Genomic DNA, 16,936 nt, shown 5'->3' with positions numbered 1-16,936 from the left:
GTTCAATATAAATGCATGATGATGGGCAGATCTGACAAGATGTGATAGATTCTGGGGTAAAACACGTGTTTCAAAGTTGTATTTAAACTTTACCACTATGAAATTGGTTTAAGTAAACTGTGTGTTGCACTATTTTATTTTTATCATACAGGAGGTCACATAATACAGTGGGGAGAGAGCCCTGGATTCCCGTCCAGACTCTGTAACTCAATATCCAAGTCACCCAGACAAACCCTACTCTCTGGAGCTACATTTGTTTGAAAAGAAAAACAAGAAATTGCACAGGGAAAGGAGAGAGTTTGGTTAAATGATCTACAATATTCCTTCTAGCAAATTTCTATTAAGTTAAGTACATTTAATTTCACCACTCAGATTTGTGCACACTGAACCAAACTGGTATTTTATTTTTAAACTAAGAGATTTTAGTACTTAAAAAAAAAAAACCAACTAGCACCCCTCTGAATCCATCTGTAGTTTTAACATTAGGAATTCAGATTGGAGTATTTTTAGCCTCTGGAGTTTAAGCAAGCCCTTAACTTGAGCCTTTGCCTGCATTTTATAATTTGGCTAATTTAAGTCATGCAGTTCATCCCTGACAAAGAAAGCAGGATCATTTTACTAATATTTTTAAGCACTTCAAGAATTCTAATTGGAGACCTTGTAAGTACAATGGCATAGGAGGCAGAAAATGATACATTTTAATCCTTCCTTAGACTTTTTTCCTTTTTTATGAAACACAATCCCAACTGTCAGAAATGCAAGTTATTTCAGATGCTTTCAAAAAGTTCACTTAAAACAGATTGCCAGAGGGGTTGAATTAGAAAACAGAAAAATCAATTCTAGATGAAAGCAAAACACAGAAGCTCCAAACTGGCAAGAAAGAACAGTTATATTAATCATTTAGTTATTTCAGGGGAGGATGGAGGAGATGAGGAAATGCTTTCCTAATGTCTCAAGATTGCGTGGTTTTAGTCACCGTATCTGCTGGGTGCATCTTATAAATAACCTCATGAAATGGGGCCCTACTCAACTCTTGCCCTACTTAACTCTTGCCTCTACGCAACTTTGCGACCTTCCTTACTGCCCATTATCTCGTCACAGCATTGAATATGTAGCAGGCAGTAATTAGATCAGAGTCTGGAAAGTGAGGGAGAGAAACTGGAATGATAGATTTTCTTAAAGGAAGTGGTCATTCAAAGGCAGAAAGTCCAAGTCACCTACAATTTCCTTGTCCACTTTGCCAAGGGACGGGTTGGGTAGGGGCCAGGAACAGGAAGGGAGAACTCGGCTGGGGTCAGGGAACGGGAGTGGGAGCAAATTCCGCAGCGCGGAACGGGAGCCGAGCCAGCCCGGGAGACGCGCCTCGGGAAGGGCGCAGAGTAGGCCCAGCACCTCAAAAGGGTGAGTCCAGGTGAGGGGCGCGGTGCGGAGCGCCGCTGGCGGGAGCCCCAGATTCCCCCGGGCGGGGTTCCCGCTAGCAGCTCGGGGCGCAGCGGCCTCCTGGGTGTCAGCGCGCAAAATCGCCGCCTAATCCCCGCCCCCGCCAGACTAATCAGGACCTTCCGAAAGCACAAAGTTTCCAGCTAGGGGCTTCTTTCCAGGCGCGAGGGCACCAGGGGGTCGACACTCCTCCGACCCCGCCGGCCGCCTCTCCGCAGACACCACCGGGTACAGAGTCCCTGGAGACCAGCGCCCCTCCAGTCAGCGCCTCCCGCAGCCCTAGCCGAGTTCCCGAGACCCCCTGGTGACCGGCGGCTCGTCGGGTCACCGGAGTCAAGTCCCAGGCCGGGGCACGGGGCGGGGCGCGCCGGGGAGGCCGAGGCCGCGCGCTATTCCTGTCGCTGTGAGCTACCGGCATGTTATGTACGGCGCCCAATCATGCCTCCGACGCGCCGCGCTGACCTGCGCCCCCCCTCCTTAATCCCCCAGGCTTTGATTTGATCCTCCGCGCGGAACAAGCTCACCCCCCCTCTCCGCCCCGTACCCAGTTGTCCCCGGCCCTCGCGGGTGCCCGCAGAATCCGTCCTCTTCGGCCACCCCGGGAGGCCAGAGCCCTTGTCCCGCACTCCCGGGACGCCCGAGGCGGGCCGCATCAGCGCATCTGCTTAGTCGGAGATCCAGCACCCGGCCCGAGTCAGCCCACCTGCAGCTCGGCCCTTCCAGGTGATGGTGCGTGGCCGCTGCGGCCCCTGGCGCGCAGGTGTGGGCTCTCCAAGCTGGGCCGGGGAGGGGGCTTTGGACAACGCGCTGGCAGCCTCGGCAGACGCCGGGACCGAACCCTGCACCCTCCGGAAAACTCCAAACTCCGTGCCCTTCGCTACTAGGAGCTTCTGGAAACCGTTCCCCGACCGGGTTTGCTCTGAGACGGATACAGGGATACCGGCAGGCCTGGATGAAGGGGCCCTGGGCTTTAAGCTGAGCAGGCAAAAATGGGCCCCTGCTAGGGGCTCGGCGGCTCTTGTGGGGGACCCCGGGGCGCGGTGCCCCGAGATGCCTCTGGCCGTGCCCGGCGGGCCCCAGCCCCGGCCAGGCCACTTCCCGCCCTGGACATCATGAGTTACTTCCTATCTTACTGTAAAGCTCATGGCAGCGCATTGCTCACCGGCTACCAGGCTCTGCGCGCGGAGGGCTTCCTGTGCGATGTGACGCTGGAGGCCGAGGGCAGCGAGTTCCCGGCCCACAGGTCGCTTCTCGCTTGTTCCAGCGACTACTTCAGGGCCCTGTTCAAGAGCCACACCCGGGAATCCAGGGCGAGCGTAATCCACCTGCACGTGCCGTCGGCGGCCGGCCTGCAGCGCCTGCTGGACTTCATCTATACCGCCTGGCTTCCGCTCTCCATGGACACGGTGGAGGACACGCTCGAGGCCGCCAGCTATCTGCAAGTCACCGAAGCCCTCGGGCTGTGCGGCCGCTACCTGGAGCGCCAGCTGTCTCCAGAGAACTGCTGCTTCGCCGCCAACATGGCGGCGCGCTTCGGCCTGGCGCACACGTTAGGCGAGGCCGAGCGCTGCATCTTGCGGCACCTGCGGGAGCTGCTGGTGCAGGGCGCGGGCCCCGCGGGGCTGCTGGAGCTGAACCCCACGTCGCTGAAGGCTGTGTTGGGTGCCCCCGACGTGGCGCGGGTGCCTGAGACCTGGCTGCTGGAGCTGGCGCTGGCCTGGCTGCGGCAGGAGCCCGAGGCCGAACGCCTGGCGCACTGCGCCTCACTGCTCGAGCGCGTTCGCTTCGGCCTGGTGCCTGCCCACGTGCTGCGGCGCGTGTACTCGGGCTCGGGCCTCGTGCTGCCCGCCCGGGTCAAGGGCCTCATAATCCAGGCCCTCAACTACCACACGGCGCCCTCCCGTCAGCCGCTCGTGCAGGGCGAGCAGACCAGTGTCCGGAGCCCCCAAACCCGCATCTTGTTGGTTGGAGGGTGCAGGGCGCGGGAGGCGGTGACCGAGGAGGTCGCGGCCCCACAGGGGGTAGCCAGGGTCAGGGGCGCCGTGGTGGAGCCCGAGGAGGAGGAGGAGGAGGAGGAGGAGGAGGGGGAAGATGGGCAGTTGGAAGAGGAGGAGGAAGATTGGGAGCTCACCCAGGATGTGGTGGCCTTCGATGTGTACAACCACCGCTGGCGCAGTCTCACGCGGCTGCCTGCACCGCTCCTGGGGCACAGCGTGTGCACCTCGGGCAATTTCCTGTTCGTCCTGGGCGGGGAGAGCCCTTCTGACGGCGCCTCCTCGGCGCCGGGGGACGGTCAGCGGGCCGTCACGGCTCAAGTGCACCGTTACGACCCGCGCTTCCACGCTTGGACTACGGTGCCCGCTATGCGAGAAGCGCGGGCCCACTTCTGGTGCGGCGCGGTGGGCGAGGGGCTCCTGGCCGTCGGCGGTCTGGGCGCCGACGGCGAGGCGCTCGCGTCGGTAGAGATGTACGACCTGCGCCGGGACCGCTGGAGCGCGGCCGGGGCCCTGCCGCGGGCCTTGCACGGCCACGCGGGGGCCGTCGGGGACCGCTGCGTCGTGTACATCTCTGGGGGTAAGGCGGGGAGAGGCGAAGGCGGCGCGAGCAGCCTCCGGGACGTGTACGCCTTGGGCCCGGGAGAGCGAGCGTGGAGCAAGAGGGCGCCCATGAGCACTGCCCGCTTCGGGCACCACATGGCTGTGCTGCGCGGCGCGGTGTTCGCTTTTCTGGGGCGCTACGAGCCCTTCTCGGAGATCGAACGCTACGACCCCGGCGCGGACCAGTGGACTCGGCTGCGGCCGCTACCCTACGACCGCTTCTGCTACGGGCTGGCCGTCGTGGAGGAGACTGCGCTGCTGCTGGGCGGCCTCAAGTGGCGGGATTCGCGGCAGGTGTCTGCCCGCAACGTGGTGGGCTACGACCTCGACCTGGACCGCTGGGAGGACATAGGCTGCACCCTGCCCTGGGCCTGGAACGGTCTCCAGTGTGCAGTGCTGCAGCTGGCGGAGGGTGGGGAGGAGGAGAGGGAGGGAGCGCTCAGGGAGGCGCCAGATTTAGTGCGGGGCTTAATGGGTTAGTGCAGTGCCGTCTCCAGGTGACCGAGGAGAAAATGTCCCGCTTGAGCAGGCTTACAGAGTAACATGTGGGCTTTTCCTAACAATGGGACTCTGAGGGCAGAGGGGCTTCTGAAGTTTAAGGAGGCAAACAAAGGCTAGGCCCATAGGAACAGTTCCCCTTAAGCTGAGAACTGGACACAGGAGGGTCAAAACAGGATATATGAGTCCGCTGCAGTGAGCTGGAAGTCTAGGAAGACTCACGCTGGTCTAGAGAAGGATTTTTGACAATAAAATAGGTTTTCCCCTCTTACAGTTAAGTGTTTCCCTAGATGCTAAACTGATTACTTTTGTGCCAAACAAGGCCAGAAATGTATGTACCACAAGAGATTATATACAAAACCCAGAAAATTTTTAACTATAAAAACTGTAATAAATAGTCCGAAAAGATGACATTATCTGAATAGTAAAGGGAAAGTGCCCTCATTAAATAGCATGAAATCATTGTAAGGAGAGCTATGATTCTATGGTCCAGAACCACGTTTATAGTTCTGCTCTGATGGTTTAATATAAATGTGGAACTGAGAGAGAAAAAAAAATCTCTAAGAAAGCACTTTTTTTGGAGGGGGAAGTATAGTAGGTTAAGTTTTTCTGTCCCTCATCCTTATCCCTAGCCTGCTTTTGCCTTGGCTTTAGGCCGCTCATTGGTTTTAAGTTTTATTTAAGCAGCCCTTAGCCATAATAATCAGGCTCTTCTGGTTAAGTGGTACATTTAACAAAACCCAAACCTATTTCTTTCGTCTTTAAATGTTCATTGTGCAGACATGCCCTAGGTTATATTTGTAAAAACAAAACAAAACAAACCCCAATAACTTATTTTTGGCAGTCCCCTCCCCTTCCCCAATTTCCCAAGAATCAACGGAGAAAGGAAAGGGGAGTCGGTGAAATTTTCAAGTTTGTGGCAGCTAAGTGGGAAACCAGCTGGATTTTGCAGGGCCCCAGACACATACTTGCACACACTGAACAGCTCCTGCTGCTTTCTTGCGCCACCAGTGGAGTGGCAGAGTTAGAACTGGTAACTAGGGAACGGGTTAGGGGTCGATGGCTCTGTGATTAGGTCTCAAAGAAATGTGAGGAGCTCTGCATGAATAAAGTAGGTGCTTTATAAGGATTCATTAAGAGCTAAATTTATTTCACTTCAGTTTACAGTGCTGCCTCTCTCCTAGATTAAATGTACAGATAAATATAGTGTTAAAAGGTCTCTTTCATGCTAAGCTAGTCACGAGTCTTTTAAAATTCATTAGTTTAATTTTACCATTTAAAACAACAGAGCTGACTCTACAAAGGCAAAGGCTGCTTCGTAGCAACATGGCTAGTCTTTCCATCGTCTGCTCGTTGTTTACAGGTTGCAGCCTTGCCTCAGTATCCACGACACATCCGTCAGGTACGGGTATTTTTAAGTGAAGTTACACATTTGGTCTAGTAAACATCAACAAGTCTAAACACCTGTAACAAGCACACTTCATTTTAGGACAAGAGGTTTTTGTTTTTTTGGTGTGTGTTTTTTTTACATATACAAAATTCCACAAATTTAATGTACGTCAATATCCATGCAGTAAATAAATGTTTTTTACAAATAGTTTTTTTAAATGATAAAAATATTACACTAGACCCAAAATTCCATACAAACATTAATACATGATTTCTCATCCATTTTGACTAAATATAGGATTACTGAAAATGTGCTGTAGAAAGGCCACTCTCCTGTACAGTGTGCAAAGTCTGCAAAACGATAGTGATTCAATGTTGGTTTCAAAAGCAAAGAAAATGATCCCTGCTGTGGAGTTTTTACTTCCTCCTCTACAGCATAAAATATTCACTGGCATATATCTGAACTCTTAGAGATGAAAGTACATTCACTGAGCTGTACAGGCAACAGTATAAAGCTGATTAGAAGTAGATTTAGGATATAGAATAGTAAAGGAGGGTCCCTTCCTCCCCCTAAAAAAACAGCAAATTGTGACTTGTACATTATGCAGCCAGACACTAAAAAGCAGCACGGTCATTATCATGCTGTGATCACTTTCAAAAACGAGATACTTATACATGGAAATATATGAAGAGGACTTTTTCATAGACTTCATCCACTCCACAGAACAATTCATGAAGCTAGGAAAAACCTCTATAAATGATTTCTCTCATGTAATTCAGTGTAATATGTGTCTGAATGAAGCATCATCCTCTTGCTCCTCAGGAGAGAGGCACATTTTTATTTTTCAACATTGTTTCTATATTAGAACACACACCAGCCTGTAACTAAACATATTTTACTTCCCTGCCTGAAGTATAACTATGGAAGTTTAATTAATGGACTGGTGGGGGGGAGACTGGAAAAATAACTGAAAAGTTGAGTAATTTCAGTTTATACCTTGTTTTTTTAGGAGCTGGAGTTTAAAAACATGAGTTTGGGCTGGAATTGTGTGTGTATATATATATATATATATATAGATGTCTTTATCTATATATCTATCTATCTTAGCTGCCTTTCTGGGTGAATTAGCTGTGTTTTAAAAAATCCACTCTCAAATTCCTCTGTACACAATCAGCATTTCATCACTACAAAAATAAAGGAAGATTTAAACCAAGAAAATAAAGCAGCTCTATCTTCAATTTTGGTCTTAGTTACAAAAACATCTTACAAAGCTTTGCCCTGATACACCGTTAAGTGTCCCCATAGGTTTGGAATAGTATTTCCATCAACCAGCTTTCACAAGTTAATAGACTATTAAGACGAATATTAGATACCTGAACTTTTCTTATGTTGATGCTCTTCTATTTTGCTTAACTCTTGTATGCACATCTACATTTCACAAAAATAAAACTACAGCATTAAACTTTGTGCAATGTTTAAGAAAATTCTTAGAACATTTTAATAAATATAAAAAAGGTTTAAATTCTTTCCCACCCACAAGGATGTCTGCACCTGAAAAAATGTGATTTACTTTTGAAGTCCTGTTTATATAAAATTAACTTAAAGGGAGAAAAGATGACCTTATATAGAAAACTACCTTTTTGTGGTTTTACTACTTAAAGACCACCTGTCTTCAGGGCTGTTTGCAAAAGTTAATTTTGTCATTGAAGACAGTTGATTTTGCACACGGTAAACATAAGCTGAGCACTAATTGCATATAAAATATACAAATGCTCATTAAAGACAGTGGTATTATGACCACATATGGTTTGTTTCACGTAGTTTGGTAACATTAAAGTATAGCTTGTCAAGTGTCCCACACACTGATAGAAAACGACCTCATTTATTTGTTCAAAGTACCAGAAGGTACCAGATGGCCAGAGGGCAGAATACACTTACACATGCGTTTCAATGTATGAGTGAGTGTGTGTGAGAGAGGAAGTGATTACATCTACTTCTGAAGAAATACTTAATGGGTCATTTGAGGTGGTGTTTTGACAGATATCCAAGAAAAGATCGAGGTACATCTGCTTCCATTGTTGGAATTCTTTAGATGTCAAGTCTGGATTGTCTAGGACTTTATCAATAATGGCTACTTCCCCTTCTCTTGCCTGAAAAGCAAAAGGATTCAACAGTTAAGTTGGGTATAGACTGTTGTTCAAGTTTAAAATAAAAACTTTGAACAATAAATTGTATCATTTCTCTTGAATGTATCACAGATAAGCTGCTATATAACGATCGCCACTTCAGATAGCTGTGAAATTAGGTGATGAACTAGTTGTTACTTAACCTCCTAATTTCTGTAGAAGTCTAATTACATGAAACAGAAGTTGGGGTTTTGATTTTTTACTTGGCTTTTCTGTTTGGAGTGTCATTATAACTACTGTATTGTAAATGATGGAAAATAATTGCATATGTTAAAAAATATGAAACTTTATAAAAAAACAGTAAAAAAATAAAAAAATAAAATAAAATAAAAACTTAATATGCAAATATTAAGAAGCCCATATGAAACAGTTCTGGTATGCTCAAACCCAGCTATTGAGACCTAAGTCCTAGTGTACTTTTTTTTACACCCAAGGTATGCCTGTATTGTCCACTGTACGTGCTTAATTTTTAATCTTGGCCAATTTTTAATCTTGTTTCCTGTCTCTCCCTATGGAAACCTTCCTCATTCTTTAGGAGCCTGTTCAGATGCCTCTCGTTTCTTAAAGCTTTCCTCCAACAATGGGAAAAAAAGGTTTTCTCTTTCATTTATGTCCTCCTGACACGTTATCAGTTTCACCGAGTGGACTACCCCCATTCAGTCCTGAGTTACTCTGGCACTGTTCTCTCTCTCCTGCTACATGGTTAGCTCCTCATCTTGCATGAGAGCATGGCCCTTCTGTCACTACGAACACATAATTCTTGTACGAACTTCAAGGCTCCCTTCCTGTAGCAGTGGAGGGTCTGCATGCAAAGTAGCCCTCCTTCTCAGCTGGAGATGGCTCTCAGCTGAAGAATGAGCTTCATTATGGGGGAACTTGGGACACGTGAGTCTTCCAGGTGGGAGAGGGGATGGAAGATTAGGGAGACCGTCTGAGAAGCTGAGGTTTGTCTTTTTTTAAAAATTATATTACAGTATTTATTTATTGGGGCGGCTGGGTGGCTCAGTTGGTTAAAGCGTTGGATTTCAGCTCAGGTAATGATCTTGCAGTTAATGAGTTCAAGCCCCGCATTGGTCTCTGTGCTGACAGCTCAGAGCCAAGAGCCTGCTTCAGATTCTGTGTCTTCCTCTCTCTCTGCCCCTCCCCTGCTCGCTCTCTCTCTCTCTCTCTCTCTCTCTCTCTCAAAAATAAACATTAAAAAACTGAAATAAAATAAAATGTTTATTTTCTATTTATATTTTTCTAATTTCTATTTTTAATTTTATTTTTTAAAATTTACATCCAGTGATTTGGCATATAGAAAAATGTTTATCTTATTATTAAAATTTTTAAATGTTTATTTATTTTTGAGAGACAAAGAGAGACAGAGCATGAGCAGGGGAGGGGCAGAGAGACACAGGGAGACACAGAATCTGAAGCAGGCTCCAGGCTCTGAGTTGTCAGCACAGAGCCTGATGCGGGGCTCAAACCCATGATCCATGAGCCGAAGTCAGACGCTTAACCAACTGAGCCACCCAGGTCTCCCAAATGTTTATTTATTTTAGAGAGAGCCTGAGCAGGGCAGGGACAAAGAGAGAGGGGGACAGAAAATTCGAAGCAGGCTCGGCGCCATCAGCGCAAAGCAGACCAGGGGCTCTATCCCACAAACGAAAAGATCATGACTTGAGCCCAAGTCATAAGCTCAACCAACTGAGCCACCCAGGCACCTGTCAGGCCCCCCCAAGAACCCCCCAGGGACCCTGTAAGGCCTGTCTTTTATGGGCTCAAGGAAGGGGCAGGGAAGTCTAGGGAATGTTCTTCAGGAGGTAGAAAAGAAGAGCTGGGAAGGAAAGACAGACAGCAAGGTGCCTAAGCAGTTGTTCTGATTCTTGGTGGGGACAATGCTGCTGCAGCCAAGGATGTCGGGAGTCGTCCTGTGCTTGGCGAGGGGTCAGTTATAGTTCCAGGGACTACGCACATCCAAGGTTGCGTGGGCAGTTATCCTTCCCTAATGGGAGATTTCCATTCTCTGTGAATTTCCCACACTGAAAAGTACAGGGCTTTCTAGTTTGGTTTTATCAATGAGAGCATTTCTTTAAAGTGACTTTTCATCATCTTTACCCCAGAGAGTGGAGCACAGCGTCACATACCTAGTGATTCACCAATGCTCAATGAACTGAACACTGGCAGGAGCTCAAATTCTTTGGTACCAGAAGTAAATGCTTTTAGGGAATCCAGAGCATAAAAGACAGGGTTGAGGGCCTTAGAGAGAAAGACAGAAGCAGGTCTTTAAACTATGTGAGCCTGACCTGCTCCAAAATGCTTGTCTGCTTTCACAGCTAGATGGTTTGAATCCGAATAGGGTGGGGTGCTCTGTAAGGTGGGAGGGTGGGGTTATCTTTGGAATGGGGCAGGCTAGCAGAATTACCTTATGAATATTATAGCTCTTCTTAAAATTCTGCGCTTAGTTACCAAAAGGCCATTAAGGTGTTCCACAGACTTGCAGTAGCGTTTGCATGAATACCAACTGAAAGCTAATTTACTCTGAAAACTTGGCTGCTTGCTTGTGGAAACTTTTTCAAATCATGCATTTTCTATTTTGTTTCTCTCTTTCCTACTCATCTATGCCTCAAAATCACAAAACCTCAGTGGTATACTATGGATCTGAAATATTTCCCAAAGGAGCCTTGTGACCTTTTGTTTCCTGAGATTACTGTGCCACGCACTCAGTATGGTAGTTCTTTTCTGTTTTTGATTTTTCAAGGGTGCAAGGCCCGCTTAGGGGGTTTTTGTACAGCAGGCCCTGTCCTCTCAAGTGCATTCACGGCGGGGGGGCTCTGTTTTCTGCCTCCTTCCACTTCTTGCCTTTCTGCTCCTCTCTCTCCACTACCTCCTCCCTACTCTGGGGGTGGCATAATAAAGAGACTGGAGATAATGTAAGCACTTATGGAAATGCAGAATAAGAAAGTAACATGTGAGCTGAGAACTGATTGCATAAACAGAACAACTATAAAATTTCTACATGGAACATGAATCACTGTGGCTTCACTCCAAATGTGCTGCAGGAGATAGGCACGAAATACCTCAAAGCCTTAGTGCCCACTATGGCATTCTGCATGCGTGCTGTGTTCTTTTAATAACTATATTAATAACTACATGGCATATTTTTCTTAGGAAAATGAAAGACTGAGGAATAACACCAGCCTCACATTTTTGAAAAAAATTTTAATTACATCCTGTTTTCTCTGAGAGCTAAGTCACATAACATTTAGCCAATGCTTCGAGATGATAATGAAAAGTTAAGGTGTTTCCTCTTTACCAGCAAGCTTACTACCTTCTAGGAACAGCTCAGCTTCAGGTTCTTCCTGTTTACTTGCCATCCACTCTACCTCCCCATTTTCTATTTCTTCATTTAGAGTATCTGGTAATCCAGTGAGTTCAAGAATGAATCTCTTGAAAAGAATTTCTCCTTCCATTTCATATCTTACCTTTAAAGTACTTTTGAGAATTCTCAGCCTGTGTAGTTTTTCATTCATCACAGGGTCATTACATCTCTTTATAAATGATAGCTTGTATTCCATCTTGGTTGAAATGCGATGTTCTCCCAGTGGCGACAGGCTGGCTTGCTCCAATGCCCTGTATAAATCTTGCAATGAATCTCCTAACTTTTCTTCCCTACTTTCACCTGCAATGTCCAAGAAAAGAGAGAAATGAATCCAGTGTAATGAACAGTTATCGGATACTCCAAAAATCTACTAAAAAAATCCAAACCATTTGAGAAACAGGATAATGAATGATTGGGAAAACACTCTATTACATTAAAAAAACCCCACAGCTGCTAGTTATATTGGGTAAAATTTTTTAAATGGTCAAAGAATAAGATGTTTAACAAAATATTCTCTTAATAGCAAATCACCATACATATCTTGAGTCCATTAGGTTCAAAGATAGAGTACAAAAGGTACACAACACAGAAACAATCCTGCACATAATTTAATAATTTAACACAATGAATATCCCTTATCATTATACTGAGAAGCAGAGAAGTGCTGATTAACAGAGCTCTTCTGGTTTAGCAGTACTGAATGAGCTGTTTTTTACATTTTTCCAGATTGCATAAGATGGAATGGCATTCCCTGGAGTATATTTGATAATAAAAATTTTCCAACAGTGTACCATAGAAGATTATTAGGTTTCATGTGACTGCCATAGTAATGCCTGCCACATTGTAACTATAGTAAATTATCATAAATTATCATTGAAAATATTGCTTTAATTAAAATGAAATATGAGAATATGTTTATATGCAAATATAAGGAAAAGTCTGGCACATACTAAGAGAAGCTACTTAGCATTTGTAAGATCTGGGAAGAAAACACTCCAATTAAATATTTTTAAGAAAAAAAATGAGAGACTGGTTCAGGAAAGGAACTTAGATCTATTTGAATAAATCAAACTTCCATCTTCTTCTTTAATTGCCTGAATTTTGATGTCGTATCTTTCTCAACAATGATAAACAAAGATAAACTCGATTTTGCTTTGAGTGGGAGATACGATTAGGGCAATATCACATTTCCTTTAATAGAGAGCCAAAGAGTCCTATTTGAGGGATACTGATTATACTGGCTCAAGGAGTAAATATGGAATGTTGTTCATTGTACCATGGTCCATGTGAATATTTTAGGCTTACTGACAGAGGTAACAAAAAAGGACTCCCTAACTGCTAATTGATAACAATACTAGTTAACACTTCTATGTGCTGGGCAGAAGGGTAAATGATGAACATTCATGATCTTTTTAAATTTTCACAACAATACTGATAGTAGATCTATTTGATTTTCATTTGATAGCAGGGAATCACTTTGCTCAACGACATACTTAGTAAGTGTAAGTGGTGGAGCCAGAATTGCCACGGGGCAGTCTGGCTCCAGAATCCATGATTTTCACAAGAATTCTACACTGCCAATTTTGCTAGTGTTCATTTCAACTGTGTATTTAACAGTGGGTGTTGATGAATTTGTGACGATTCCTTAAATCGGAGCATTCTAAAAAAATGTTTGAGAGTGTACCTAAAGTGCCCCCAAGTCCATGAACACAGTACCTTAACTTGAAAGGATCACCTTTAGGGTTAAAAAATAGCTCCATTTCATTTCATACTCAAATCTTGGTGCTGCGGCTGAGGCTAGCAACTAATGAATGGTACGCATGGTTATTGAGTCTTTCCATTAGAAAGTTCCTTGTTATCATCAGCACATGTTATCATTAATTCCTCTATAACGAATTTTAACTTCCTAATCATGTATCTTAAGTCAGAACTATGAAAATACAAAATCCCTTTAAACAACAGCTTTTTAATTCTGTTGGCTCATGCTTGAATGTCCGCAACACCTAGAGGATTTCCAGGGATGGGTGACTGGAGGACTGCAAAAAGAACTTGCTTTGTGGTTTAAGAGCAAGATCAAAGTAATCTAGGGAATTTTGACTGAGAATGGTTTAGAGCCAGGAAGGCACAAAATCATAAGGTCATTCAGAGTAACTAAATGGGAGTTGGAAAAACAAGGATACATTTGAACAGCATAATTCCATTTCATAAAATCACAGGCCAGGAAAGGACCCCAAGGAATTAGTTAGTAGTCCTCATTCTTTTTGCCTCAAGGCAAGACTGCATCTAAAGGCAGATGTAATTTCGTAGAGGCAGAGTGAGGGGGATGGAAGGCCTGGCTGATGTGAATTACAGTAGTTAATGTACCAGGTGGCCTACTGTGTTATTAGTTTTTCAGTTCTTGAAAGAAGGTGAAGAAAAAAAGGGATTCAGATGATAGTCTCAGGATTTAAGGAAGGCAGAAGTATTTTTACATTTTATACAGTAAATTTTTATTTTACAATAACCTTCCATACTACCTAATACTGTAGGGAGTATGTATTTTGTTTAAAACATTCTTACCCAGTTTTCTTTCTCCCCATTTCTTAAAGTTTGTGGAATATTTGGCCAGGGAACTGATTTTTTTTTTTTTGGTAAAATTTCAATGTGATTTTACTTTAAGAAGGGTAAGTAAAGATTTCATATTAAAAAGTGAAAAACACAGCTATTAAATAGATAAAAATGGAAAGTTTTTTTCTCCCTTCTTGCTGTTAAGGGGCAAAAGCATTCAACCGAAGGACAACATAATTCTGTAAAGAATCTGGTTTGACAGCTGTTAAGAAGAATTGAGTATAGATTTATCTCTGGGCAGCATATTTGAACAAGGAATCACAATGAGACGGAACACAGAAACATTTCCAAGTGTATTAATGGAATAGTGCGGCTCCTATTAGAGATAAGTAAGGCTCCCTCCCCCCGGTCCATACACGTCATACACATATGCAACACCACAAGACACAGCAGTGGGATGAGAAAGGATGAGGGATGGAGATGCCAGGCTACCACAAAATGCCACCAATTACTTAACATTTTAAGACTAGACAAAGAGTCCTTTTATTGTCAAAGGACGGGGGTGAGGAGCAAAGTCACATTATAAATCTGATTCACTGTGCTCAACAGTCAAAACAACACAGAACTCGACATTCAAGACAAAAACAGACCTTTATTTTCTTTTATAATTTTCAATTGGTTTCCTTGATTTTTTTTCTCAGATGAATAGCAATTAACTCAAATGGAGCTACTGTTGCAGCTGAAAATATGAAAGCACCTTTATTTTCTTCAGGTTTTGCCCTCTTCTTCATCTCACTTCTCTTCTGGTTTGTTTTTTCAACTTTGGCTTCTCTTCTTCTAGAAGAGCCTTGCTTTGGAAGATGAGGCAAGAAGTTGTTGAGTTCTGCTTCCCAGTGGACTTTCCTTCAATGTACCAGTTCAGCCATTTGGAGCACTGGCGGAAAACCAGCTCTTTTGCAATTTGACAGAATGTTTTCTGAAAGTTGGCAGAGTGCAGAAGACTGCATGCAAACCACGGATGCACATGGGAACCTTCTGCAATTCCTAATGAGGAAGTGTATCAGCTGCTACAATGGAATTTTAATTTGTATCCAATTTACTCAGGAATTCTGGGTCTATGGCAGGAATAAATTCCCTCCCAAATTTATTTATGGATATTTTACAATATGCAAATCGATCCTGTGTCAGATGACATACTCTTCCACTTTTATTAAAAGCAAAGTGAACATATACATTTCTCTTTCCAGTATAAAATTTCATTGACTGAGAGATTTGAGGATCACAATGAAGTTACTGATGGATTAACCTGTATTCTATGTTGGGGGGGGTCATTTCTGGCTGTGTCCTACTTGGCAGGGTTGAAAGAAGATCCCCTATTTTCTCATTTATACTCTAACTACACTATGAAATGTGACTCTAGGAAAGTGGCATCACAAGAGCTCACTGTCCAGTGGTCTCAGGTTGCACATGACTTCCAAGTGGTGATAAAGAAAAGTTCAAGTGAAAATATTAGCCAACACAAAATAATATGTTGTTGGAATGTTCTCGCAAATGACTAATTAGCAGATGACAATGCATTTCTCAAACACTAAAAGGTCTTTGGTCGACGTATTTCCCTACATTCATGCTCAGTGGTTTCCAAACTTTTTTGATTGTGCATCTTTACCAGTTAAAACACTTCTATTGTTGATAACTTACATATATGAATTACTGTATATTGATATGCATGTTATAAAAAAGACACAGAAAATAAATTCGAAAGGACGGATTATAAAACCTGAGGAAAAATTCCAATGTTTTTTTCTTCCTGTACCTTAATGCCCCTGTATGTACGGTCCTTCAGAGACTGAGACCGCGACTTTCCCAGAGCGGAACACACCTCCCTCTCATTTGCATTCCTCATTCTTCTTCCTGGCACAGTGCCTTTTACACCCAACATTTAAAGCGAGTGATGGTCTTCTTTACTTTATACACCTAGTACTCCAAAGAGGGCTCCCTATCAGGTGACTGTATTTTTCTGACAGTCTATTGTATAATTCCCTTCATGTTTCTTTGGTGAACGTTAAGGAGATCAGAATACAGACTTGGAGACCTAAAATTTCTTTCTGGTGTCCTCCATGTTTCCCTGACCCTGCAATGACAATGTTGTAGGAGAGTAGAAAATAAAAATAAAACAAAATGAAATGCATATACCAACTGGGATCTTGAAGAACCAAGCCAACAATGGATAATCAGTTCTGGTACATGTTTTGGAAGGGAACTGTGCTCTTTTAAAATTGGGCAATGATGTCCTCGTGGAAACAGTTGTTCCTTCCACAACACAGCGGGGTAATGCAGCAAGCTGGGAAAAGCTAGGTCACAAGTGGGAGAGAAGGCTGGACATAGCAGCATTAGTCACCAGTCAGATGTGAGAGGCATCCGTTCTTGTACCGCTGCAGCTGAGGGCGTCACATACGTGGGGCACTGTTCTCGTCAGGAAGGGCAGTTAACATTTGCATTGGGATTCGGGAATATTTTCTGTGAATGCTGATTTACTACCACGCTGTAATAAACAGCTTATTTCTATGTAGGTGACAAACATTTAATGGGTTCAATGTAGACAGGTTTAATGCTTCTAGGTTTTATGCTAAAGCAGAAATTTACACTGTAATTTGAATCGTCTTATAATTAAATATTAGATCTCTTAATTTATGCTTTTATATGAGTATACTAGCTATGCCCAGCATTGTAAAACTAGAGGGAGGGCAGTTTGTTTTATCAAAAAAAAAAAAACCATAAGATTTTCAAAGCTGGCTTTTACTTGTTGCTCTGTACCCAACCACTCTTTTCAAAATTAGAAGTAATTTATATTATTTTAGGGAAAATAACAATAATTTCAATGATGAAAAAAAGAGAAAGAAATCTTTCTTTTAAA

General features: G+C 44.1%; 2 protein-coding genes across 6 annotated transcripts in view; one reads left to right on the top strand and one right to left on the bottom strand.

The window, feature by feature from the left end:
• The first annotated feature begins 2,552 nt into the window (after positions 1 to 2,552).
• KLHL34 (kelch like family member 34) lies at positions 2,553 to 4,517 on the top strand. Its single transcript, XM_029929624.1, has one exon. The coding sequence runs from the start codon at positions 2,553 to 2,555 to the stop codon at positions 4,515 to 4,517; it is 1,965 nt and encodes a 654-aa protein (XP_029785484.1).
• Positions 4,518 to 5,664: 1,147 nt separating this feature from the next.
• CNKSR2 (connector enhancer of kinase suppressor of Ras 2) overlaps positions 5,665 to 16,936 on the bottom strand; it is a 289,714-nt gene continuing 278,442 nt past the window's right edge. For all 5 annotated transcript variants that reach the window (XM_029930398.1, XM_029930399.1, XM_029930400.1 and 2 more), the window contains 2 exons: positions 11,579 to 11,775; positions 5,665 to 8,075 (listed from right to left, as the gene is read on the bottom strand). In XM_029930398.1, the coding sequence (XP_029786258.1) occupies positions 7,860 to 8,075; positions 11,579 to 11,775 (413 nt within the window). In that variant the 3' untranslated portion in view covers positions 5,665 to 7,859. The remainder of the gene's footprint in view (positions 8,076 to 11,578; positions 11,776 to 16,936) is intronic.

The sequence above is a fragment of the Suricata suricatta genome, chromosome X, assembly GCF_006229205.1.
Source record: "Suricata suricatta isolate VVHF042 chromosome X, meerkat_22Aug2017_6uvM2_HiC, whole genome shotgun sequence".
NCBI classification, from domain to species: Eukaryota; Metazoa; Chordata; class Mammalia; order Carnivora; family Herpestidae; genus Suricata; species Suricata suricatta.
Note: the sequence above shows the minus strand (reverse complement) of the source record. Positions and strands in the feature narration are given on the sequence as shown.